General features: G+C 43.4%; 1 protein-coding gene across 4 annotated transcripts in view; it reads left to right on the top strand.

The window, feature by feature from the left end:
• LOC140390654 (glutamate decarboxylase 1) overlaps nt 1-27,742 on the top strand; it is a 95,923-nt gene that overhangs the window by 2,196 nt on the left and 65,985 nt on the right. For all 4 annotated transcript variants that reach the window (XM_072475836.1, XM_072475838.1, XM_072475839.1 and 1 more), the window contains 11 exons: nt 2,469-2,531; nt 7,495-7,653; nt 8,130-8,372; nt 12,173-12,263; nt 14,935-15,047; nt 15,916-16,031; nt 16,135-16,214; nt 16,368-16,422; nt 16,609-16,725; nt 16,817-16,881; nt 17,711-17,789. In XM_072475836.1, coding sequence (XP_072331937.1) covers nt 2,469-2,531; nt 7,495-7,653; nt 8,130-8,372; nt 12,173-12,263; nt 14,935-15,047; nt 15,916-16,031; nt 16,135-16,214; nt 16,368-16,422; nt 16,609-16,725; nt 16,817-16,881; nt 17,711-17,789 — 1,181 coding nt within the window. The remainder of the gene's footprint in view (nt 1-2,468; nt 2,532-7,494; nt 7,654-8,129; nt 8,373-12,172; nt 12,264-14,934; nt 15,048-15,915; nt 16,032-16,134; nt 16,215-16,367; nt 16,423-16,608; nt 16,726-16,816; nt 16,882-17,710; nt 17,790-27,742) is intronic.

The raw sequence follows: 27,742 nt of genomic DNA, 5'->3' as shown, positions 1-27,742 counted from the left end.
TCTGAAAATGCACTTTGCTCATTATCGCAACAAAGCCTTTTAGTGCAGAGTGTGAGTGAAAGTGTAATTATAGGAGAAAGCCGAGGCGGCTGATGCAGCTAATTGTAGCTGTTCGGATCTCACTAATAGCTGCGACGGCATAGAGTGAAGGAAAGAGAGCTATTGAACTGGCAATGGCCAGAATGGCACTGATAGATCTAATCACTTTACCACATTGCCTCGACAATTTTGACATCAGGTTAAAAAGAAAAGCTGGTCCGTGACATAATCGAGACTGACAAAGAAAAAGTTGCCGGAAATAAAGACGGGCACTGTGATCGTTACATGTGTAATGTCTCTGCCCTGAAGGTCTTCAGATGCTGCCAGGCGTGATATTTCTTTCCATTTGCCAGGGAACGCTGGACTAACCTAGAATCGTTTCTTTTTTAAATTTCGTCACTCCATTTTCAAACTTTACAATTGTGAAATTGATCCTTCCCCGCCTTACTTCAGTATTGTCGTGTTTTATTGCACACCTAGACGTTATATAACACACACATTAGAACTACCCAGTAATGAAGTTGTACAAATATAATTCATATATTTCTCAGGGAAGATATTGTTGTGGCAATTCCGACACACAAATTGTCATTTAGTCCAATGCTTCTTAAAACGAGATTTAAAGCAGAGAGCGATGTAAAGAGATACAAATGCATTGTATACGGCGCCATGAAGAGGGAAGCAAGTGGGTTAATCGAGGCTTGTTCTGGTGTAGCGAATTTAAGAGTCAGTAAAAATGTAAGAGTGTGGCGTGTGTCTGTGTCCTTCCGCCCGTGGTTGTCCTCGCCCCAATATCATTAGCTCATGACAGGCTTTATCTCCCAGTCACTGACCTCAGGCGCATTTGTGTGTCAATGCTTTTATTTTCTCGCACAAGTGTCGTGGAGGGGCTTTACCCGGGCTGTCAGAGTGACCAAAAATCACCGAGAGAGCGGGGCAGAGAACGTGTGTTCATCTGTCATAACCACACTTACAAAGAGACACTCAGAGAAACAGGAAGCATCAACTCCCGCACCAACCAGAAAATCAAAGGAAAATCCTTTCCGAAACCAATCCCTATCCCCGAGAGCTACATCTAAATGACTTGTTAATGTAGATAAATGGGGTCGCCTTCTATCGATGATACATTTGCAACGTGTGTGGATGCAACTACCGAAATTTGTAATTAGTATTCTTATTGTGTTAACGCGAACTAAATACATCTCCCACTATATATAATGACCTTCCCATTCCAAATACAGAAAGTTGGGCATACGTGTTAACTTTCTCCAACTGTCACTTGTTTAATATATCACCTTTGCCTTCATATCTTACCGTTGTTTAAGCCTTTTTAATTCTCTCTGTTTTGTTGTGGCTACAGTACTGGCTTTGTGATACCATTAGTGTTTACACGCCTCATAAAGCCGTGCTATGGACCTGTCAGACTGTGGAGAGAGGTCCAAATTGCCGTTTCATTCAACCAGAAAGATGAAGCAAAATATATGCTGCACGTTCGTAATTATTAATTAATTTCAATCATATTAATATGTGCACACTATCGGCAGACTACGTGAAGAGCATTTTATGTAATGATTGAAAAGTATAATGCTGATTCTAAATGTCCTCATTTTATACATTTCACTGGGGAGTGTATAATGTACACAGCTCTTCCTGTAGTCCCCTATACAGTCTGCACTATCGGCCGATTAATTACCGGGTCAGACTCCGAAATGCACAGCTGAGTCATTAATATGTGAAAAAGGATCAAATTATAGGATAATGTATAAATATAGGCGGAGATTTGCAAACAAAATCAATGATGTGGAATGTTAAAACTCGTGCAAAACAGTGCAATATTCTTGCTGATTGACCGCTAGTCATGCAGATCCGAGCTAGTCAAATACCATTTTTCAGCTAATTAATTCCTGGACCACTCTTCTGACCCCATTTCACGCCAGTTTGTTTTAAGCTTCCAATTTCCCGGAAGTGTGCCAACATTCAGTACATATTCAACCCTCGGGCCAACTGATGTTTCTATTTGGAATTTCAGGAAACGCAGCAAAGTAGGAGAAAAACAGAATACTGGGAGGTGCTTTCACGGTGTTTAATGTTTTAACTGGTCATCATTTATTCGTGCGTGTCAGTTCATGAATGTATCACAATAAGGCTGTTTAGTGCGCGGGTTTGGAGTTGCATTTATTCCACAGTTCATTCCACTGCATTCCGGTAAGGCGTTTAATGTAATGGAAACTGCTTCCAGAGAATAAGTCACTATCCAAACACCAAGCTTTCCTGGTAGAAGTGTTCTTAGCGCGATTTATCGTGTTATCATAAAGTCATCCAATCGGAAGCGTAATGCAATAAGTGGGGGAATATACTCGAATGGTTATGCATAGAGACGTCACAAAAATACAATCTGAGTTACGGTCTTTTCATTGTCCCTGTTTCAGCCTATGACGCTTGGTGCGGAGTTGCTCACGGCTGTACAAGAAAACTTGGCCTGAAGATCTGCGGTATGTTCTCCTTTCTTTTACATTAGCAAGCACAGATGGTTAAACAGGCCTTTGAGAAACGTTGATGTCTCAGAACCAACCCGCACGCATGCTGGCACTCCATCCGAACGGGACTTTGCCCCGTTGACCGACTCTGAGGCATCGCCAGTATTTTATGAAAGTTTTAAAAATCGCTGCTTTAGATTACAGCGACAATGTTTCTCACACGCTTGGTCTTTAACATCAATTCCGTCCTTGAATCGCTCAATGAATCAGTGTTGGGAAAATATCTAATTCAGTAACTGCTAAGCCTAACTTTAATCCAATTTAAAATACCTCACGTCAGTTACATAACGAGGTCACTGAACACATAGCGTGTGCATCGATAACAATTGTTTGATATCATGGCCTACTTATTGGGCAACCACATTGTTTACCTGACAAATTAGTACTGAAAAGATAAGGTTTTGAGCAAACGGATTTGCAAAAATGGGATTGACCAATGCAATCATTCATATAGCGCCTATCACGTCCTGTATTTCCCGAAAATTGATTGTTGCCTTTGGAATGGTTTTTAGTCATCTTGAATGGTAAATATCGTCACCGTCCATTTGTAGACAAATGTAGCAATTGTCCGCGGCAAGGACTCCACGAACAACAATAAGGTTCAAATCTAGTTATCTGTTTTGAGGGATGCTGGTTAGGGCAGATTGCCGAGGGAACACACTTTATCTGGGATCTATCTGATCCAGATCTTCCATTTGAAGAGGCAATTTGGACCCCCCCCATGTCTCATTCTCAAAGAAACCATCTGTGGCAATGCAGCAATCCCTCGGTCACGTTAGGTTAGAAACTCCCTGGTCAAATATGCTAATTGATGGTGCAAAACGCCGGCCAATTGAATGGGCCAATTGAATGGTCAAGAGATTAAAGGACGGAACCGTGAACAAAGGTCATTTCAGTTAAACTGTGACATGCCCTGAACAAGACAAAGATGGGCAAATCAGCTCCAACATTAGAAAACGTCCACCAGTAACATCAAACTGACAACTTAGTGGGTTAAATACCTATGACATCACTCAATTTGCCTCTTGCCCACATTTCCCTAGTGTACAAAAGTAAACATGGTTTTTTTTAAAAGTTTGAAAGGAAACGTGGATTACCACTTCACCCGAAATGACCTGAAAAATGAAATGAAAATCGCTTATTGTCACAAGTAGGCTTCAATGAAGGTACTGTGAAAAGCCCCTAGTCGCCATATTCCGGCGCCTGTTCGGGGAGGCTGGTATCTTTGCCATATTTCCCTCAGTTTTCTTCAACCTACTTGCACTTTTGAAAGTAGATGGAAATATTTCTGCTCTTTGCAACTCAACAGGAAAAAGGGAAAGAGATAAATTGTATTTCAGTTCGGTGCAGTTTTCCCGTTTTTCTGCGATCTGTCTTAATGTTTAACTCATTTTTGTAGTTCCACAATTCACACCACCAACGTGGAAAACGCATTTGATTAAAACGTCTCTTTTATTTTGAGCAGATCTATGGAACCATTAGGTGGTAGGCCATCGTGAATAAACAAACCACAACGCTTGATAAAATATACATTTCACGTTTTCCATTTTTGAAAGCCTATGATGCGCTGGCAGCCTGGCTGCTGTGCCGTGCAGGGCAAGGCATGTTCGTGAATTCCTTTCAGAAAATAGCTCGTGTTTTTAAAGAACCCAGCTCCGTCACTCTTGGGCGCCTCCTTGTGGAATAATCACGGTTAACACTTGCAACTGGAGGAAATGGGTCGTTTTGGAAATTATCGGTGGCTGACGCCGTGTGCTTAGCTAAAGATTTTTTAAAACACCTCCCAAATGGCGCATACTGGAAAACAGAATCTTGCTGTAGTTTAGAATAAGTTCTCCGAATGCCACAGGGTTTAGATTCCGATCCAGAACAAACTCTATGTCACAGTGTGAAAACCTAGAATTCCTTAAATCACTTTAGCTGCCAGATAATTCCAAATTATTCCTTCACACAGAAAATAACAGTGTTCATAACGATTATGCCCATTACAGAGAAAGACGCGAATACACTGATCGAGTGACCAAATTGCCTCCAGGAATAGGAGACACAAGTTTGCAATCTGAGCGTGTTATTTTACTGCACATTCCTGGCAATGTGCAAACATTTCATCCGGGTGTGTTTCGGAGCTTCGATAAACGTGAATTTGTGTCTTCCGATCACGGTAGTTTTACAACGAGAAGGAAATCTTTTCTCTCATCAACAAACCTCAACGAGCTGAAAATGAACAGTAAACAGGCGAACTAATCTACTATAATTAACCTCGGAGCAATACATTTAACCATTTGCTGACTGAGTGGGGATGAATGATCCAGCACTGGTAACAGTTAAAATTCTGCCTGAACTACCATGCGTATTTGTTTTGTGTTATTTCCACGTTTTCAAGGTCTCTGGGATCTCCATTTTCGATGTGTGAAACTTGTGGAGTTCTCCCCAATGGGTTAAAAAAGAACAGCCCCTCTCCTATTCCACTTTGAGTTCGCCCCTGTTACTGTCAACATTCCATCCTGAGCTGGCTATTCGGAGTCTATCAGTGTGCCTTATCTGGTTCTGAGACTAAACTGCTGTTCTCCAATTTATCCCCCAGCTAAAGCAAGACCCTGCCTCAACCTTCTCCCTCAGCTCAAAAGAAGCATTTGTACCTTTGGTCAGTGCAACCCCACTCCAAATTCACAGCTGTCATCTCTCCCTAGGCTACCTGTCCTTTTGCTCGAGATTTTATCACTCTTCCGGGCCCTATGAAACGTGTGTGGTACAATCGACTTCCAAAGAATTAATCCTAGGATAGATAGTCATTGCAAAGAACTAAAAGTTGTGCAGTGTTGGCCGCTTTCGTAGGATGCTGCATGAACTACATCCCAATGTTCTCCTCTCCTCCTTGACGCCTAATTTGGGCGCCAAACTTTCCTACCGCCAGATGCAGCTTTGCGGTGTATGCCAATTTAAAATTTGCACCTGGAAGTGGAAGATTTTACTCCTAAGAAAAATGAATTCCGCCACAAATCACCCCCCCCCCCTATAGAATAACAGCGACTGCGCCATCTGGCGGCCAGAAGCTCAGTGACTTTAATAGGTTGGAACGAATCGGATCTCCACCACCTCCAAACTTTGTATTCCAAGCCTTGGATATGCATGGCGCCTGATAACTCTGGCGTTATTTTATACCAGTGCTTTTTGATGATTTGATGCGGACATTTATTATTTATTTGCGGGCTCGGTAAACAATTTTTAATGTTCTAAAGCATTAAGTTGCGGGGAGGAGTTTTATAATGTGCAACGTGGATCACGTTCCTTACAAAGGGAATAGAATAATCAGATCTGAGGTTTTAAAACACGTCCTCATTATGCTGTTTGATGGCGAGACCGCTTTTCATGAAAAGCCTAATGATGGAATATTCCGTCCCCGGAGTTAATCACCCTTCCGCAGCAATGATAATTGGAGGGCGGAATTGGTCAAGTACACTATCGTGGCGAACACAAATAGAACCCGATTGTTGACTAGAATAAAAGGCAGCGCTTTGGTGTCGTGGAAATGTAGTCCCTCACTTCTCGGAATTCATCAGCCTTATCTAGCCAGGCACCGCCTTTCTCCAGGGAACAGATTAATGGAAAACTTATTAAAAGCCTATTCGTCACCTCGCTGTGCGGTGAGATAGCGCCGCCACGGAGCACAAACTGCCCAAATTACAACATAAATGCCAGCCTAGCCCTGGATAAATTATGAAGAGCAGTGTCGGTTCTTGTCGGGTTAGTTATGTCGTGTTAGGCTAATGTTTCTCAACAGGCACCTTAATAATGGCAGATGAGTTGAATATAAGATGACCGTTTTTTCAAGAAGCAGGAAGCTGGCGAATTAATGATTGGGTCTGGCAAAATTGCAGCTGGGAAGAAAGGGATTTTTTTTGTTGGAATTCTACGCGCACGTTGCAAAGCCTTTTCTTCCAGTTCTCTCAATAACATCATTAGTGTGCAGGAGTATAAACGGTGGGCACCCGCTGAGGGAAGAGGGAACACATTCTCCCCGGCACACGAGCCGAACGCTTGACATAAGAAGCACATTTCCACCTCGCTGATTATATCGGGGCCTCTCTGGTCAAAGAGTTAAAAGTCGAACGCATGCTAATTTGCGGATGGGTTAAACCCGAGAGCGGGCTTGAATGAGAACACTAATAGCACTCCGCTGTCTCCATTTGGGAGATTTCATTCCGTTCCAGTGAGTTCTGATTAGAACCGGGCCCAGGGGCTAAAATGGACCCAAAATCCTGGAGCTGCTCTTTCACATGTAGATCATGTTTGAAGCAGTTCACTGTCAAAAAACCCGAGTTCCTTGTTTAATGTTTTTTTTTTAAATACAACAGGGGCATAAACCGAAATGACATTTATGGGTTGAACCAGCAATTTTAGAGAGAATTAGTTCTAATGATAATGAAAATATGTCGATTATGTTAATATTAGTCGTGCGATGAACTGATTTGGAAATGAAGCAGGAGATGTGGAGATTGGCATTAGGAGATAACTGACACGTTTCATAATGCTTTCATTCATCATTACCCCTTTCATCGTGATGGATTGGAAACTTTGGCCGGGGGCTCTTTTTGACCCGAGCTGCCAGAGGCTGCTTCTAGCCGTCTAATGTGTCTTGGTTTATTTAGCAAGAATTTACCAGTGCACTAAATAACGAATATTTGTTTTTGCATGGTTGGGTTTTGTGCTGACGACATCGTGACCGCACCCTCCTACGGGCAAATACTCCTTATAAATTCTCTGTTGTGGGTCACAGTAGGGATATCTAATAAGCAGAATCTTCCTACTGGTGACACAAGATCTCACTCGCATTGCTTGTGAACGAGACAAAGGCAGCACAATATGTTTGGGAGCGGAAAGAGACCATTTCTGAGCGGTCTTTCTTGCAATAATGTAGGTTTTTTGCAAAGGACAAACAGCATCGAGGATAAGAGCAGGACCGTAAGTTCACTGAAGGATCGCCAGTCGTCCAAGAACCTTAACACCAGTGAAAACAGCGAGAGGGACTCGATATTCAGGCGCACGGAGACTGATTTTTCCAATCTCTATGCCAGAGGTAATGTATGAAATACAAAAAAAACTGGTTTAGTGATAGCTTAACTGTAAGTATAATTTCTTAGTGATAGCTTAACTGTAAGTATAATTTCTTAGTGATAGCTTAACTGTAAGTATAATTTCCTGCAATTGATTTTTTTGCAATAATCCCGAGGTTTTTCTTTGGCATGTTACCATATTTCCATTTTTTTAAAAACAGCGAAACCCTTCTATTTTTATCTGCTGTTTTAATTGTTTTAAGCTTCTGTTTAGTGCTCACATTTATTTTACGATAGTGGATGGTTTCATTGCATTTTACAATATTTGTGCTTCAACAATGGAATGAACAGAAGCTTTGTCATTGAATGGGCAGTGCGATATGTAAACTTTGTTGGTTTAACCTGTGTCTTCCTGAACTAATGAACACCATTGACGGTGTAGCTTGCATGTTTTCATCACACAGGAATAGAGATAACCTTACAACGTATCCCTTTTCAGACTTGTTACCAGCCAAAAATGGTGAAGAGCAGACCACACAATTCCTTTTGGAAGTGGTCGACATTCTCCTCAATTACATCAAGAAAACTTTTGACAGGTCCACAAAAGTTCTGGACTTTCATCACCCGCATCAGCTTTTGGAGGGAATCGAGGGTTTCAACCTAGAGCTGTCAGACAATCCTGAATCTCTCGAGCAGATATTGGTGGACTGCAGGGACACGCTTAAATATGGCGTTCGGACAGGTAAAGTTAGCCGACTCCTTACAACATCCTTCAAGGTTAAAACCAATGATTAACCTTTTGTTCATAATTTCTCTAAAATCGCCATTCTGCATAAGATTATTATTTTTTTGTATTTCAGCAAGAAATGTTCTCTTTGTTACATAGTCTGGAATATCTTGTTCTTTGGGCACGGTGGTTTATTATTGTTAATGTATAGGTCATTTCGAATTCTCGATGAGCCGACGTTGCCATTGAATGGGTGTTTGGTGGGCTTTTTTTTTACTGTGTGAAGGGCTCAGCGAGAACATAACCTGTCACTTGTACAAATATGGTTGTCTATTCGATTCCATATAAATCCATCCTCCGAAAATGTAACCGCCCCCCGTTGTTGTCAGATGGATGAATGTATAATTTGTGTAATTTGGGAGCTGTAGGATTATATTTCTGTCCCCAGGAGCCCTTTTATTCGTCACAAATCAGGTTTTTAAATAGGTGGGATAGGTACTAACACTGAGCTGAGTATCTCGCCCTAAAGTTTGCCGGAGCTCTCAGATTTATTTAGTTCTAAGGAGTAGGGTCACACTGGCGTGTCGAGAGGTGATTAGTTTCTTGTCGTTGACCATGATATGACTTGTATGTGTCAACAAATCAAAGTACAGAAATGAGCAAAACCCACCCGAATATAATTAGAGGCTTTATTTCCCACCGACTGAGTAAGTCGCATTTCTTAATCATGATTAATAGCAGGAATCATTGTAGTTCCGTCCATAGAACTGTCGTGGAGCGCTCGGATAAGGCTTTTATATCAAGCACAGAACCGTCATTTCCATTTAGTATTGGTCTACCGTCCTGATGAAGCCGAAAGGCAATTATTTCTCAGGGGAGATATACCCTCGGTTTTGCCAATGAATCAAATAATATGCTTATGGAGAAGATGCTTCACATGTTTGCCGCCTCACCCCACCCACCCGTTCTGGGAAGCCAGAGACGAGTCGAGAATGGATCATTTCCTGGCTGGATTCTAACCCGGGTGACTCTCCCTGACCGGGTTCTGCGGCTGGGAGAAGATTTGGTCAGTCAATGATCTCTGCTGACATGATTCCTTACAGTTACATCCTCCTCATTCCGGAACTCATCATCTTGTAATTAACTCAAAGCAGTCAACCGTTTGACTGCTCCTAACTTGACAGCGATCCGTATCAGACGCTGCCGCAAACATGGTCCAGAAGGTGCTCCCGAAGTACCATACACATCTGGGGCATTCTCTCTGTCCAATTATACCCGTGTCCAGGGTGTTATGGCCAAATTCCGTTTTTAATGTTCAACTAGTTTTTTTGTAAGTATCATTCGCAATCATTCAAACAGCTGGCTATTGGCCAATGAAGCGCTGGCGCTAACAACAACCTGCGATTCATGATGTTACACAGACGTGGCCACAGCAACAATTCAGCACCTTCCTCACCATTGCGGTTAATAACACATTTAAGCATTGTCATAACATCGATTAGGTAGTTATCAGACAAAAAATGTAAACATGAATCCAAGGGCTGTTTAGCACAGGGCTAAATCGTTGGCTTTGAAAGCAGACCAAGGCAGGCCAGGCACGGTTCAATTTCCGTAACAGCCTCCCCGAACAGGCGCCGGAATGTGGCGACTAGGGGCTTTTCACAGTAACTTCATTTGAAGCCTACTTGTGACAATAAGCGATTTTCATTTTTTCAAGTTGTTGAATGTTATCTTCAAACTGTGCCTAAGACAGAATATTAAGCGCCCTGTTATGTGCATTTTTGTGTAGGGAGAGATATATCGATATTGATTGAAATAAACATTGAGGTCAAATTGAGTTCCCTGCACCAGGTGATTTGCTCACCATCTTTGCGTTCCTTTGTACAGTTGGCGCTGTCATTCAGTGAGAGAAGGACAGGCTGGCTCTGTGTCTGGCACTCCCGTCTATGTTCCAAGACTTTCCCTGTTACTCCCTGACAATCTCCCATCGAAGCCTTTTGTATTCTTTAACCAGTATTCCCAAAATAAACAGGTGGTAAGGTGGCCAACACATTTGCCAATCTTTACTAGACTAGCTCCTAAACAGATCACTGCCTCAATTGATCAATTTTATAGCGCAAACCAAGTCAGTTATGTTTCAAACTGTGAGCAACTCACGTCAAAGGGCAGAAGCCTTTCCCGTAAATTGTAGTGATGTCCGGGTTACACATTAGGTCCAGCAATAAAACTACAGCCACAGCCCCTCTCCGTTCAGTATCAACCGATCTGATCGAATTAGGCAATTGCACTGTAACTTGTGCTAAAGGATCCACCTACAAATGCATTCATTTACACTGATCTGAGTCGAATATAACCCGATTGGCCAAGTTTCAGTATTTTTATTATCAACTCCCTGCATTCTTTGTCATTTGGAAAATAAATACTGCGAGAGCAATACTAGAACATTCAACGTGGCGATTTAGTCCTGAATTGGAGTGGGGGCTGAAATGTTGACAGTCCGTTCACATAGTCATTATTCACGTTTTTAACCTGGGTTTGCATTCCTAAGAAGACAGAATAACGCTCCAAGCAAAACATGTTAAACCTGGTTTGTTGTGAATATTGAAACCCACGGTTCACAATTCTAGCCGCTTGTCGCAGTCCATTGATTGGTGTAAATAAAGGTTAATTAACTTAATATGCGTTTAATTAAAAGCCATTTTAGAGAGAGAAAATAATTTAAAAACAGATTTACTGCATTGTACATCGAATCATTGACCGATAAATGTAAGACTCGTGTCAGTAAAAACAAAACAAAAGGAATCGCCACTGGGAAGATTTAGAATTAAATTTTGCGCGCATTGTTTCCTTCTCACCAAAGGTGATTATTATTCAGTCCGGAAACCATGGCCATTCTGCCTGCACGGACAGTCCATCAGTATGCTCTTAGTTAAAGGTGAGATTTAACAGACACAACTGGTTTGCAATGAATCATTTCCCAGCAATAGCGAATGATTGGCTTTCCGACCATCATTCGGAGTTTAGAATACCTATTTCCCTTAAAGAGCATATTGGATCCACCATAGCGGTATTTTCCCCCAGACCGGGATCGATCACTCCGACCTAAATGATGACGCTTGGTGCCAGACTTGTTTGGACACGAGTTTACTCCGAGAAAGACTGATTCCAGATGTTTACAAATATCCAATGGTGTTTGCTTCCTACCTAAACACTCTTAGATTCGAGAACATTCTGCCGATGTAACGCAGTGGCTGGTTTAACGAAAGACTATCCATGACTCATGCATTTTTCCTGAGTGCTGTTGCATCACATATTTCCAAAGTCTACCTCTCTTTGGAAGGGAGCACCATTTCATGGGAGCTGGTGAGTCATTTAGAAAAGTGATTGAAGTGACGCCGATTGCTGAATAGGAGAATAACAATGGTCTGTCAAATTGGTCAATTAAAGCACATTAAAGTGGGGGTTCCCTATACTCGCCAATTCATTGCTCGAGTTTCAGACTTCCACACGGAATTTTGGAAGCAAGTTTACAAAATTGACGTACCAAATCAACATTTCAGAAAGCTGAGAGAGCAAGCGCACATTGTCCACACTTACTACTCTCCGGTTAGATTTCCCAAGAACGAGTGGGTGATTTGCAGACACAGGAAAGAAGAGTATTCACTGCAGATGTACAAACTAAACATCTGGGAAGATTACCACAAACAATCAAGTTCCGGCCATAAATCTAAATCCAACAGAAAATGGGCTGAACCCCTTTCTAACTGGTTAGATTTCGTTCTGCACCTCTGATGTTTCGTTTCCAATTCCCGCAGGGCATCCTCGCTTTTTCAACCAGCTCTCGTCAGGGCTGGACATTATCGGATTGGCTGGAGAATGGCTGACATCGACGGCCAACACTAATATGTAAGTTCAGGCATGCACTTCATTTCCACTTGTCTATTACACTCAGTGTGTGTATCACAAAAACAAATGCACCAGGTCCCATGTCACCAGGAAGAATGTTACACCTACATCAGAATGAGTTTACCAGAGAAAATGACTTTTGCCATCGCGCCCTCCTCACAATCAGCCTCGGGAACAAGTTTACTGGCGACGTGAATTTGAATTCAAAATAAAGTTGTAAAATGGAAAGTAACCCCCTCCCCCTCATCCCTCCCCCCATCCCCAACATCAGAGGTGGCGAGGCGCAGGGACATTCCTGGCATCTTAACAGCTCTCCTGATTCTCATGAGGATTTACTTGCTTTGCACACCAGGGCGCGCTCGTTAGCACAGAAGCATAACGTGAAAATTAGTGAGTTGTTTGAAGTTTGAGGATCAATGTGTAATGTACCATGTGTAAGGTACAAAGTATTGCCAAGGACTTCCTTGATAGATGTCATCTGAACTCACATGTGAACATGCCTCAATTTGAACCCGGCAGAAGAAGGCAGATCTAAAATGGCCCGTGGAGGTCAGTCATGTGGATCTTAGTCAGAAATGCCATGTCCCTCAGTGCAACGGACAGCATCACCTTAGTGTAATGTGGAATAAATCGAAAGATTGTAAAAAATGCAAATCCGAGCAATACTTCAAGATAAACCATGATATTAGGACAGGTTGTCATGGATTCAAACTGAAGAAGAACAGATTTAGTACCAGTGCTTGAAGGTTCTTCCTGCTAAGAGGGATTCAAATTATGGCAAATAAGCTGTTTAAAACTGCACCAGCATTAAACCAACAGTAAATTAGAATCACTTGAGTCTGATCCTCAGTGACATTGGAGTTCTGGAAATGTGAGTATTGATATGTCCACAGCGCTCTCTCTCTCTCAACATACCACTGAAACTTGTGAAAGTTCTCAGGGTGTCCAACTTGGGTACTGTTAACATGCAGCTTTTCACTGGGCCCGTGTATTTCCTCGCTGCCGCCTTTACTTACCCTAAGCACTGCAACCTCAATGCCCTGTTTCAAAGTGCACATCCCGCGCATTTCCCAAATTGTGCACTGCACCTCTGCTGCGACTTCATCCCTATCAGAGGATTGGATAGAGTGGACAGTGAGAGCCTTTTTCCTCGGATGGTGATGTCTAGCATGAGGGGACATAGCTTTAAATTGAGGCGAGATAGATATAAGACAGATGTCAGAGGTAGGTTCTTTACTCAGACAGTAGTAAGGGTGTGGAATGCCCTGCCTGCAACAGTAGTGGACTTGCCAACATTAAGGGCATTTAAATGGTCATTGGATAAACAGATGGATGATAATGGAATAGTGTAGATGGGCTTTAGATTGGTTTCACAGGTCGGCGCAACATCGAGGGCCGAAGGGCCTGTACTGCGCTGTAATGTTCTATGTTCTATCACCAGTAAAACCTGTATCCACACTTCTCTTACCTCTTCAGCTGATATCTCAAACGTCATCTTCATTGGCCACCTAAGCTCTATTTTATTCAAACTCTGTCATAAAAAAATACAACTGTCCACAACCTACCTCACAGTGAGTTCACTTTTTTCTGTACTGATCTCCCTTGGTGCCTTGCCCCAACACACTGAAATTAATATCCTCACAATTATTTCTGTTATGTTGTGATTATCTAGTGCCCCCCCCCCTCCCACCCACACACACAAAAGTCTAGAATCTCGAAATCAATTTCCCTATTCATTCCCTTCAATCATTTTGCAGTGGCTTTTATGCATCCTGCCCTCCCCATAACTCTACAATTTTAGTCACTGAATCATGGAACTCTCTAAGTGTTTACAGCATTGGTGCTTCCCTGTTCATCTTTCAACACATCTTGGAACCCATCTTTCTGACCATGCATTTGGTCCCCTCTCTTATTTATTCAATGCTTATCATCTGCTTCTATTCTATGAAGCAAATTAGGATGGTTTATTATCTTAATGGTGCTATATAAATGCACGTTGTTATTCTCTAGGTACTGTTGGGTCATTTTATTCTACATTGAGCCACCCAGTGATCCTTTCTTTCAAATAATTAGCCTAAAATGTGATCTGATTGTCTCCTCAATGTATAGTCTGCATTTCCCATTCACATCAACAGTGGGTATGCTTAAAGGCTGACTGCTTTTCTCTCTTAGTCTATTTGGTAATCATCATTTATAATTACATTTGACACTTATTGACTGCTATGGATTACAGAAACAAAACTGCCCTTGGGGGATCATCACCTGGATAATTTTACATGAATGATTGCTTTTGGATTTTCACAATCCAGTTCAATATTCTTAATTATCTCTGCTGGCTGCTTGTCTATATTTATTCTGTTCAGTGGACTGTCTGTGAGTTCACATAACGGGCATTCCAGATTATTTACAATGACATGTTTACAAGTGATATATCATGGTGTTGAATCTTTTTAAAAATAAAATTAATTGAATTACGCTGGGTAAATGGCAGATACACCTATATTTTACAGTTAGGAGAAAGTATTGCATTGTCATCTAAATATCTGCACCCGCGAATAATTTTGATCTATTGGTCATAAATGAATGACATACAATCTTTCATCAAAAGCATTATGATTAAAAATGAGACGGTGGCTCAGAAGAGTAGTTACAAGTAATACTTATCCTACAGGTTTACATATGAAATAGCACCAGTGTTTGTCCTCATGGAACAAATCACACTGAAGAAAATGCGAGAGATAATTGGTTGGCCCAGTGGAGACGGTGATGGAATCTTTTCACCTGGTAGGTAATATGATCAATTTATTTTGGCAAGACTCTCAATCTGTAAGAGTGTAGCCGCGGAAAATGGATCTAGCTGTCAAGCCAGTGAAAGCAAATACACAATTTCCGCGAGAACAAGAAATCCAGCTTGACAATTATTTTTCATCATTCTACTAAGGTGCTGTTATCCTATTTTCAGTGTATTAGCTTTAATGTAATTCAATATAGATATTTAATTGAGCAAGACACTTGGGATCTTAGGCTATAAAATAAACAAGTACTCTAAATTTAAACAACCGAAACATCATTCTAGATCAAAGCTTAGGATGCCACTCTTTTTACTGAATTGGAATTTATCTCATAAAAAAATGCCCTTCCTATACAACACAAATAAATATGGTCTAGGTTTTCAATGTTGACTGATATTAGCTCAGTTTGATGCAATATATTTTCTTTTGAGGAAGTTCGAAGCTGTTTTTCTAATGTCATTATTGAGGTATGTTCAGCAGCAGCACAAAGTGTGGTGATCGTAGTTTCCTGGAACTACTGGACATCCTCAGAAATCATGGCCAAATGAGTTTCAAAAAAATTGGAAATAGTCGTAAAGCTATATTTCATGCCTATTTCCCCTTTTAAAGTCGGGCTCTTGTTCTGTAACCCTTCTAACTGGACATAATTGTATTCCATCGTGATGATAGGACAATGTCGAACGCAGGACATACCCAGTGCTCTATTGAAAAGGAACCATATAAACAGGATGACATTTCAAACTAGTTCAGGAAAACCTGAATATCATAGCATATTAAATTGAAACTATTGAGCAGCAGCATTCAGAAATGTTTGGAAAGGTAATTTTAAAATCCCTCACTCAATTTAATTTTATTTTTAGGAGGGGCTATATCAAATATGTACAGTATAATGGCTGCCCGCTACAAGTATTTCCCAGATGTTAAAGTCAAAGGCATGACTGCCGCTCCTAAACTGATCCTATTCACCTCAGAGAATGTAAGTTGTGTGATCCTCCACATTTATACCTGTTTTACTTCTTTCATGATGCTGGTGCATGTTTTCTAAGATAAGTGAGTTTGAAATTATTTGTTCATTGCAGAGTCATTATTCAATAAAGAAGGCCGGGGCTGCCCTTGGATTTGGAACAGACAATGTGATTTTATTAAAATGTGATGAAAGGTAAAATCCAGTATATTGCCATTGAGTTGATTTGAAATACACATATGTTATGGACACTACTTGATTGGAAAAATGATAATGTTATTATCTGCTGATTTTCCAGCCTTGGAAGCTTTGAATTTTATACATATTTTGTTTCTAAAATCATTGCAGGGGGAAAATAATGCCATCTGATTTGGAAGCAAAAATTATTGAAGCTAAACAAAAGGTATGTGCCAGTGTCTAATTCCAGTGATCCATCCATCTTCCCTCACTTTTAGAAGAGAACGTCTTTCCTTGTTGCTAACTTACGTTTCTATTTTCCAACTTTTCATGATGCTTGATGATGCACACTTCAATATTTTGTTCAACTTGGTCCATAAGAAAATTAAAATAAACTTGTTTATTTTTCCAGGGATATATTCCAATTTACGTTAATGCAACAGCAGGAAATACCGTATATGGTGCATTTGATCCCATTGAAGAAATTGCTGATATATGTGCCAAGTATAATCTCTGGCTCCATGTTGACGTAAGTCTTATTTTTATATTTTAACTTTAAAATTCTCACTTTTGTATTTCAGCTGGACTATTCTAGTTATCCTATTTTTATTTGCCTGTAGGCTGCATGGGGAGGTGGACTCCTGATGTCCAGAAAGCATCGTCATAAACTGAATGGTATTGAAAGGTAATTGTTGTGCTTTCTAAGAATATATATTGCTGAACATGTTGTGGCATTGATGGCTGCCCACTCCAAATGGACATCAAGACCTCTCCTCCAACTGTCCCACCTAGTAAAATGGCCTTTGAATCCATCTCCAATTGTTTTGTAACTAATTCGTAAATGTTCCCATAAAATAACCAGTTCACAATTTTCTTTAATTCCCTATCATTGTATTCCTGGCTTGTTTACAGTAATGTCCAGGAACGTAAACTTTAATTCCTGGAGACCCCAGGATAATCATGGAGAATTGGCAAACCTTGTAGCAGTGCAGCTGGGATATAAGAAAAATAAAATGTTTCTGTGAACAGCTCTCGGCTTTCTTCTCATTTTATAACTCTTTCAGTATCCTATATTTTTCTCTTACCTTCTCTGTGATTTTCTTTATGTTTATCATTTCTGTATCCACTTAAAATAAAACGAGGAAATCAATGAATTACTGCAATGGAAATGGTGGGCTGAATGGTCTCATTCTGTGTCAAAAGCTGATATAATTCTAGGAGCTACAACCTATTGGATAAAAATCAACTCGCTGGTTCCTCTGATGAATTAATAGATGCTAATAATTATTTTGGTTATGCTTCATTTAAAAATTAAAAAAATGTTTTTGATCATATATTGGTGAGGGGGCCCAACGTGACTGTTTTCAGATCAGGTTTTAACGTACAATTGATCTCGGCTAAGCACCTAGCCCTTAATACCATTGTGCCTTATTGACCAATCAAAAAGATAACAAATAATACTCAATGTTATTAATAATACCTTAAGCGTATTTACAAACTGTTTTTTCTTCTAGGGCCAACTCAGTCACTTGGAATCCCCACAAGATGATGGGAGTTTTGTTGCAGTGTTCAGCTATTCTAGTCCGAGAGAAGGTATTTATTTGAATTAAAATACATAAACTAGCTTCTCCAGTTACAGTTGCCACAGCACAGTAAGGATAATTTAGTTTTTATTAGAGCACAATTCTATATATATATCCAGTTCTAAAACAAACATAATTAACTATTCTGGCAAATTGTTACGAATTGCAATAATTCTGCAGATTCTGGGGAGGCATGGTGGCACAATGGTTAGCACCACTGCCTCATAGCACCTGCGACCCAGGTTCGATTCCAGCCTTGGAGTGACCATCGACATATCCTCCCCGTGTCTGTGTGAGCTTCCTCTGGTTTCCTCCCACTGTCCAAAGATGTGCAGGTTAGGTGGATTGGCCATGATCAATGCCTGGGATGGCCCTAGGTAGAGTGCTCTTTTTAGAGGGTAAGTACATACTCAATGGGCTGAATGGCCTCCTTCTGCACTGTAGGGATTCTATGATTCTGCCATTTTCATTTTGCTAAAACTTTACTTAAGAGGTCTTTTGTTCATTCCAAATGTAACACAATTCTGCATGTTGCAAAAGGGGAATGTGTACAATGAATAATGTGTCATAGAATTCCTTTTATTGCTAAAACTGCGAGCTAGAATCTTTACAAGAAGGCATTTTGTACAACATTTTAGAATTCAGCTCCTGTGGCCTGAAGCAGGAGCACTGCCTTAATGTGCATGGGGCATTGTGCTGGAGAAGAAATTCTCCATTGGGTTTACTCATTACTGAAGAACATGTTTGTTATATGGTAACCTATCTGAGTGCAAGGCTCACAGATTTCACTCCGGTTAAGTTTTGTTCTCAGATTTACCAGTTTCCCACCAATTTTCAGGGTTTTAAGTTGAGTTATATCTCTCAGCTCACAATCGTTCAGCAAACTTTACATAGTTACCTGAATTAATAACGAGTAGATTGGATGATGCAATTGGTAAGCATAGTTTTGCCTTGGAATTTGGATTTGTATCCAGATCAGACTGATGGAGATTTCTTTGTGGCTCGTAATATCCTCAGGCAAATGAGTTTGTGAACAGATTCACATCACAAACAGCAAGAACAATTACAATTTCAAATATCCTAAGGATGTTGTTTTGATGTTGGGATGGAGCACGTTTTACCTTTCAGCGGGCACACACCAGCCAGCTGGTGTTTGGTGTGCTGGCTGTTTAGCACAGGGTTACATCGCTGGCTTTGAAAGCAGACCAAGGTAGGCCAGCAGCACGGCTCAATTCCCGTAACAGCCTCCCCAAACAGGCGCCGGAATGTGGCGACTAGGGGCTTTTCACAGTAACTTCATTTGAAGCCTACTTGTGACAATAAGCAATTTTCATTTCATTGGATGCTGATGGTTCCATTTCAAAACAAGGGCATCATTTACCTGATGAACACTGAATAAAACCTAACAATGATTTCAATATATTCTTGGCCATTTTCTATTACTTTTTGTTTATTCATATAATTCTCAGTACTCGAATGCTGTAGAGGTTGTGATGATTGTACCTCTACACAGGAAACAATTCAACACCAGACAATTAGGAAAAATAATGACTAGGGTAGTTACTTCAGTTGTCTTTTTACTCCTACTTCTAACTATTCTATGCCTCTCATCTTTGTTTCTCTTATCTTTCAGTTTTGACCTTCTTAATCAGGCATATGCATTGTGTGTCTTTGATTCTGGGTACTCTGGTCTTTTTCATCCATCTTCAATGACAGCCAAGTTCCAATTTAGATTCAGGTTGTGGCGTACACAATGTTCTTTCATCATGGGTCAAACTCCAAAACATAAAATGGATGGAAGGATTTCCTTTTGCCCACATGTTTAGGTTCAGGAACAAATTGTGAGGTGGGTCGGTGGCATTGAGGTGAACCAGTTGATATTGGTATCTGTTGAAAAGCAGCCAGAAGGGAGGGAAAACAAATCTTTTTGCTTATACCTCTTGCACAGCAACTTGTAACAAGCAATTGGTGAGGAGTGAGCTTGGTATGTAACACTAGGTATGAACATAGAGAACAACAAATCTGGCTTATTGAAAGTTGTCCTACTAGAGTCCTTTCACCATTCTAAAGGCAGATAACTCATGAAGAAACTATGAAGCTTGAGATGACAAATGATGAATGGCATTATATGGAGATTAGAAATGTGGATATATATTTAAAATAGTATTGGGTAGTTTCATGATAGGATACAGAGGGACACACCTCAAACCAATGGAATCACAGTTTGATAGAAAATGGTGTATAGCCAAGACAATGGTGAAAACGTTGGGCAGGATTTTGCACTGGAAAGCTGGGACATATAATCAAGTCTCGCTACCACCATTCCTGATCTGTCTGAAATGTTACTCCGGGCAGAGGAAGTGCTGGGCATCCCTTCCGTTCCTGGGTCCTATTGAGACCTTCATTCGGCCAATTAATGGTCACTCAAGAGCCTCATCCCACCACTACTGGTATTTTACCCCCAGCAAGGGGAGGCCCACACCATGCAGGAATCTTGGTAACTTTAGCTGCACAGGTTGGTATCAGGAAAGGCAGGGGGACCACCTTTGCAGGCTTTGTAGGACCATCAAAGGCAACCCCCACCCCAAGCTCATCTTCCTTTAACCCTCCCCTGTGATCCCAGCCCCCAATATCCCCCAACCCATCACCTGACCTGAGTTCTGCATTTCATGATGAATTATGCTGCTCACTGCACTAGTTGAGTTGAACTACCAGCACTGATTATTTCTTGATCGAGAATTCCAACCAGGATTTGACAGTTGCGTAGTGAACATGCCTTGAGATGGGAGATTGCAGCTCAATAGACCTGCTGTGCAGAAATTTAGTAATCCAATACCAAAGCCTATAGTGCCACAATGTGCTTGGCTCCTTTTGGAATTTTTGCACTTAATAATTTCTTGGGTTCATAGTCACTGACGAAACCCGTAAGTGTACCTTCCATCTGCTCTTATTGGTAGTGTAACTTCTTCTCCTTAATGCCTAGGGAAGTTAAATCCATAGATCATAACAACAAATCTTTCCTCGGTGCACCAGATACTGAAATGCATCAAGCATCAGAATGTGATTGTCTCCTCTGTGTATGGTGGACTCAAAAAATACCAATCAGACCAAGATACTGACTCTTAATCCAGCAGGCGGCATTATTTAAGTAAAACAAATAAATTGACTGCTAACAGATTAAAAGAGCAAATTGTGCACTTTGCTATTCTCCTTGTTACATAAAATAATAAAGAATCCTTTCATTTTCTTTCCAAATGTAAATCATAAAAACAGAAGTTAACTTGATGCAACAAAGTTTCAATCTGACCTACCTTGCTTGTTGAACTGGCACAGACTTACAATACACAGCTCTCCTGCTGCTACCTTTCAGTGCCTTCCTTAAACATTTGTCAAAAAGCAATTACACAGAGTATGGTAGCTAGGATTCAATGTAGGCGCTTGGTTCACTTGTTTTAATTGCTAGGATGGGAGATCCAGAAGAGTAATTCTCTTTAGACAGTGCTTCTACCTAATGATTATGGCAGAATATACTAAAAGTCTGTGCAGAATGCTTGAAGTTTTTTATTTCCATTCTGCACAGAAAACCGAGTGACCAGTTTTAATGATCCAGATTGTCTGTGTATTCAATAAGTACCCACAGAAGAATGCACCAGATGACTACTACATGCTCCATAGTTTTAGTCAGGGGCCATCAATAAGAAGTTACTGAATAATTGCTATAGATTCAGGGAGCACCAGACTGGGAGGACTAGTCTATTACATTCTCAATTTATTGACTTCTTTGTGGTAGTCACCACTGATGTATATATTAAGTGCTTTGTGGTAAGGCCCTGTACTACAGGTACGAGGGTAATTCCCTGCCTTCTGGCTCCGCCCAGTAGGCGGAGTATAAATATGTGTGCTCCTCGTACAGCAGCCATTTCGCCAACTGCTGTAGGAGGCCACACATCTTAGTGTAATAAAGCCTCGATTGCATCCAACTCTCGTCTTTGTGTAATTGATTATGCATCAATTTATTGCACTAAAGTTTTGAGAAGATGGACCTCCGCATCAAGCCGGATCGCCTGCAGCTGGATCCGCAATCAGGCAACGCCAGAAAGGACTTTGAACATTGGCTAGTCTGTTTCAAAGCTTACATCAGGTCTGCACCAGACCCAATTCCGGAAGCTCAGAAGATTCAGATCCTCTACATGCGGCTGAGTTCCAACGTCTTTCCACTTATCCAGGACGCACCGACCTACGAAGACGCCATGGCGCTACGGAAGGAAAACTACGCTCAGCGGACTAACACATCCTATCCACTCGTCAACTTCTTGGTGAGTCAGTGGAAGATTTCTGGCATGCTCTAATTCCCCTAGTCAGAGACTGTGACTGTCACGCCGTCACGGCCACGAAACACTCGAACTTGCTCATGAGAGACGCTTTTGTTACATGGATAGGGTCGGATTACATCCGCCAGCGCCTCTTAGAAGGGGCCACGCTCGACCTCGTGGCAACCAAAAAGCTAGGTCTCTCGCTGACGGTCACTTCGCGCAACATCCAGGCCTACACCCCCTGCCGCGCAGCCCACCCCTCCTACGCATCGTGGACTCCGCAGACTGCGGACCCCACTCAGCCAACACCACGCCGGCGCCGCGCGGCAGCCAACCAACCCCGGGGGTCCCAAATGTTACTTCTGTGGGCAGCCAAAACATCCCCCCCACGTACGGCCAGTGGGCGCCGCCATCTTCCCCTCCCCAGACCACGTGCGGCCCGTGGCCACCGCCATCTTGTTCGACCCCCACCACGTGCGGCCTGTGGATGCCACCATCTTGTTCGTCACCCACCACGTGCGGCCCGTGGGCGCCGCCATCTTGTCCTCCCCAGGTTCATCAGGCGCTGCCATCTTGTTTCCCCCACGACACGTGCGGCCCGTGGGCGCCGCCATCATACCAGGACCCATGCCCCCCGGGCACCCCATCGTCTGCCACCATCGACGACCTCGGTCACGATTGACCAGTCCCGCCACGCAACCTAGCAACGGCCTCTACCAACGTGAAAATCGATGGGCATGAGAACCCCTGCCTGCTGGACTCCGGGAGCACCAAGAGCTTCATCCATCCCAATACGGTAAGGCGCTGCTCCCTCGCGGTAACCCCGTCAACCAGAGAATCTCCCTGGCCTCCGGGTCCCACTCCGTGGTGATCCGGTGGTACTGCATAGCCATTCTCACTGTCCAGGGCGTGGAGTTCAGCGGCTTCCGCCACTACGTCCTCCCCAATCTCTGCGCTGCCTTGCTACTCGGCCTGGACTTCCAGTGCAACCTCCAGAGCCTAACATTGAAATTCGGCAGGCCCCTACCACCCCTTACTGTGTGCGGCCTCGCAACCCTAAAGGTCGACCCACCTTCCCTATTTGCAAACTTATCCCCAGATTGCAAACCCGTCGCCACCAGGAGCAGACGGTACAGCGCCCAGGACAGGACCTTCATCAGGTCCGAAGTCCAGCGACTGCTTCGGGAAGGCATCATCGAGGCCAGCAACAGTCCCTGGAGAGCCCAAGTGGTAGTTGTGAAAACTGGGGGGAAACACAGAATGGTCATGGACAACAGTCAGACCATCAATCGGTACACGCAGCTCGACGCGTACCCCCTCCCACACATATCTGATATGGTCAATCAGATTGCACAGTACCGGGTCTTCTCAACTGTCGACCTAAAATCCGCCTACCACGAGCTCCCCATCCGTAAGGCGGACCGCCCATACACTGCCTTCGAGGCAGATGGCCGCCTTTACCACTTTCTTAGGGTTCCCTTTGGCGTCACCAACGGGGTCTCGGTTTTCCAACGGGAAATGGACCGAATGGTTGACCGGTACGGTTTGCGGGCCACTTTCCCGTACCTAGACAATGTCACCATCTGCGGCCACGATCAGCAGGATCATGCCGCCAACCTTGCCAGATTTCTCCACACCACCACTCTCCTCAACCTAACTTATACCAAGGAGAAGTGCGTGTTCAGCACAAACCGCTTATCCATCCTCGGCTATGTGGTCCAGGACAGAGTTCTGGGGCCCGATCCCGACCGCATGCGCTCCCTCATGGAACTCCCCCTCCACCACTGCCCCAAAGCCCTCAAACGTTGCCTGGGGTTCTTTTCTTACTACGCTCAGTGGGTCCCAAATTATGCGGACAAGGCCCGCCCACTCATTCAATCCACTCTTTTTCCCCTAACGGCCGAGGCTCACCAGGCCTTCAACCGTATTAAGGCTGACATCACCAAGGCCGCGATGCACGCAGTCGACGAGACGTTACCATTTCAAGTCGAGAGCGATGTACCAGACGTCGCTCTAGCCGCCACCCTCAACCAGGCAGGCAGGCCCGTGGCACTCTTTTCATGAACCCTTCATGCCTCCGAAATTCGGCATTCCTCCGTCGAAAAAGAGGCCCAAGCCATCATTGAAGCTGTGCGGCATTGGAGGCATTACCTGGTTAGCAGGAGATTCACTCTCCTCACTGACCAACGGTCGGTATCCTTCATGTTGAACAACACACAGCGGGGCAAGATCAAGAACGATAAAATCTTGAGGTGGAGGATCGGGCTCTCCACCTACAACTACGAGATTTTGTATCGTCCCGGTAAGCTCAACGAGCCCCCCCCGATGCCCTATCCCAAGGTACATGTGCCAGCGCACAGGTGGACCGACTCCGGACTATGCACGACAACCTTTGTCACCCTGGAGTCACACGTTTGTACCACTTCATCAAGGCCCGCAATCTGCGCTACTCTGTCGAGGAAGTCAGGGCAATCACCAGAGACTGCCAGGTCTGCGCGGAGTGCAAACCGCACTTCTACCAGCCAGACAGTGCATGCCTGGTGAAGGCCTCCCGCCCCTTTGGACGCCTCATCGTGGACTTCAAAGGGCCCTCCCCTCCACCGACCGTAACACGTACTTCCTCAGTGTGGTCGATGAGTATTCCAGATTCCCCTTCGCCATCCCATGCCGTGACATGACGTCTGCCACCGTCATCAAAGCCCTCAACACCATCTTCGCGCTGTTAGGCTTCCCCGCCTATGTCCACAGCGACAGGGGATCCTCATTCATGAGCGATGAGCTGCGTCAGATCCTGCTCAACAAGGGTATCGAGCAGGACGACCAGCTATAACCCCCGGGGAAACGGGCAGGTGGAGAGAGAGAATGGGACGGTCTGGAGGGCCGTCCTGCTGCCCTACGGTCCAGAAATCTCCCGGCCTCCCGCTGGCAGGAGGTCCTCCCCGATGCACTGCACTCCATTCGGTCGCTCCTATGCACGGCGACTAATGACACACCCCATGAACATCTCTTCGCCTTCCCCAGGAAGTCCACCTCGGGGTTTTGCTCCCAACGTGGATGGCAGCTCCAGGACCCGTACTTCTCCGTAAGCACGTGCGGCTCCACAAGGCGGACCCGTTGGTTGAGAGGGTACAGCTACTCCACGCCAACCCACAGTACACCTACGTAGCGTATCCCGACGGCCGCTAAGATACCGTCTTCCTCAGGGACCTGGCACCAGCTGGTTCCACACACACACACCCCTCCGACCCGGCGCCATCCTCCCCTCCCCCATCACACCCAGCTGCAACCCCCACCCCAGGACAATCCGTCCTCCCCCTGCCCATGCCCGAGGATGAAGAGGATTTTGGCACGCTCCTGGAGTCACCGAAGACCAGACCGACACCAGAATCACCGCCATCACTGCGGCCCTCCCAACGGCAGATCAACAGATCGGACCGACTGAACCTGTAACTTGATTGGGACTCTATAAAAAAACCATCATCCTTCTGTATAACTCTCCTCCACTCCCGCCGGACTCAATTTTAACAGGGGGTGTGGTAGGTATGTTATTCTCTAAGTCTGAATAAAGATTGTAGACTTCCAGTTAACACAAATACTTTATTCAGTGGGTTTGTTCTATTTCCAGAGCTTAACTAGATATAATACAGTCAAGAGGTATGACCAGTGAAGCTAAGGTAAACTGCCTATGCTGAGCTGTCTCTGTGTGCTGCTGCTCACTAGCCCTGTGCTTCTGAAAGAGGCGGATCCTCCCTTGGGCTGGACCCTTTATACCCGTCTCTGATGCTGCCCTCTAGTGATGCTGTGGCTGTTACATCTGTCTGCAGTCCCTGGTGTATGTGCAGATGTATGTACAGATGTACAGATCACTACATCCCCCCCCCCTTTTATTGGACATGTTTTCTAGACTGGCCTCAAGAAAACTGTACATAACAAGTGGTGAGAATATGCAAATCTGCACACTGTGAAAATGATAAAAGTAATACAGAAACAATTAACTGTGTTGTGAGTCCATCGTGAGAAATGTCCATATTTGTCTTGTGCGTGTGTTGAAATGTCGTCACAAATGTAGCTGGTCGGGTACCTTACGGCTTCTGCTGGAGCATCTTAACGGTGGTAGTATGGATGATGGTTTGATGTCATCAGGAGTACTGTCTGGCGTTGTGTGGCGAGGAACGCCCTGTGGCCAAATGGACTCGGTCAAGTCCAGTGTGGGAAATACTGGCGTTGTAGGTCAAATCGCTAATAGATCCCGGCGGTTACGGCGAAAAAGTACTCCCGCAGACGATTTGACAATGTAGGACCGCGGTGCCTCCTGCCTGATCACCGTGGCTGACTCAGACCACCCATCTTCTGGGTCCCTGATTCTGATGGCATCACCTATTGTCAGTGGCTTGAGTGGGATCGCATGTTGATTGGAGTATAGTTTTTGTTTGGAGCATAGTGCCCGCATGTCGTCGAGAACCAGTGCGTTGCCGGGGTCACGGAATTTCTTTGCTGGCAGAATTGTCCGGATGTCTCTGCCGAAGAGCATTTGTGCTGCGACAGTCCTGAGCTCAATGGGGTTGCTCGGTACGATAACAGAGCTAGGTTGATGTCGGAATGTGACTCGGCTGCTTTGCTGATGAGTCGTTTAATGATGTGGACACCTTTTTCCCCTGTTGCATTTGATTGCGGGTAGCGATTCTGTGTCGCACCATTGTCTGACCTCAGCTTTTTCCTGTGTTCGTGGTATTGATTCTGTATGTCATCGTTCGTGAAAGCTGTTTTGCTTGTTTGTTCTGGAGCAGATGTGAATTTGTGAGATTCTTTATCATGCCTTGGCATGTTTGTAGTCTTGTCATTGTTTTGCAGTGTGCTGTGGCATTTTCCTTCACGTGCAGAGTTGTACCATGTTGTACAGGCGGTTGTTTTCATTGTTGTTGTTTTTGTCGTTTCTGTCTTTGTTGTTTTTGTTGGCGTTCTTGTTGTTGTCGTTCTTGTTGTTCTTTTTGTCGCGCTTGTTGATTCTGTTTTCGTTGTTTTCGCTTTTATTCTTATTATTTTTCTTGTCGTACTTGTTGTTTCTGGGATGCTTCTTGTTGCTTTTGTCGTTCTTGTTGCGCTGCATGTTGTTTTTGTTGTTGCTGTTGTTGTTCTTGTTTTTGCTGTGCCTCTTGTGGTTTTTGTTATTCTTGTTTCACTCAATGAATGTGCCATGTGGATGATTTGAGTCATTGTCACAGTTATTGGTGTCAGTGTCCTTTGTGGTCTCTGCTACATTGAGCGTTTCTTCTTGGGAATTGTGAGAATGATCTGATGTTGCATTGATGTTGGTGACATCAGTCATTTGTGGTGGATTCGATTCTTCTTCTTTGCTTACTTAGTACTCCTCTTCTAGAGTCATTTCTGGTTCACTTGAATCATCATTGAATTCTAGGTGCTCCTCTTTTGGAGTCATTTCAGGTTCACTTGAATTATCATTGAGTTCTTGGTGCTCCTCTTTTGGAGTCATTTCAGGTTCACTTAAATCATCATTGAGTTCTTGGTGCTCCTCTTTTGGAGTCATTTCAGGTTCATTTGAACCATCTGTGATCTCTTTGTGATCTGATTCTGGAGTCACAATCTTCATGATTTCATTTTGTTGTGGGTTGTGGTGCTCGTTTTCTGGAGT

The sequence above is a fragment of the Scyliorhinus torazame genome, chromosome 2 (assembly GCF_047496885.1).
Source record: "Scyliorhinus torazame isolate Kashiwa2021f chromosome 2, sScyTor2.1, whole genome shotgun sequence".
Lineage (NCBI taxonomy): Eukaryota > Metazoa > Chordata > Chondrichthyes > Carcharhiniformes > Scyliorhinidae > Scyliorhinus > Scyliorhinus torazame.
Note: the sequence above shows the minus strand (reverse complement) of the source record. Positions and strands in the feature narration are given on the sequence as shown.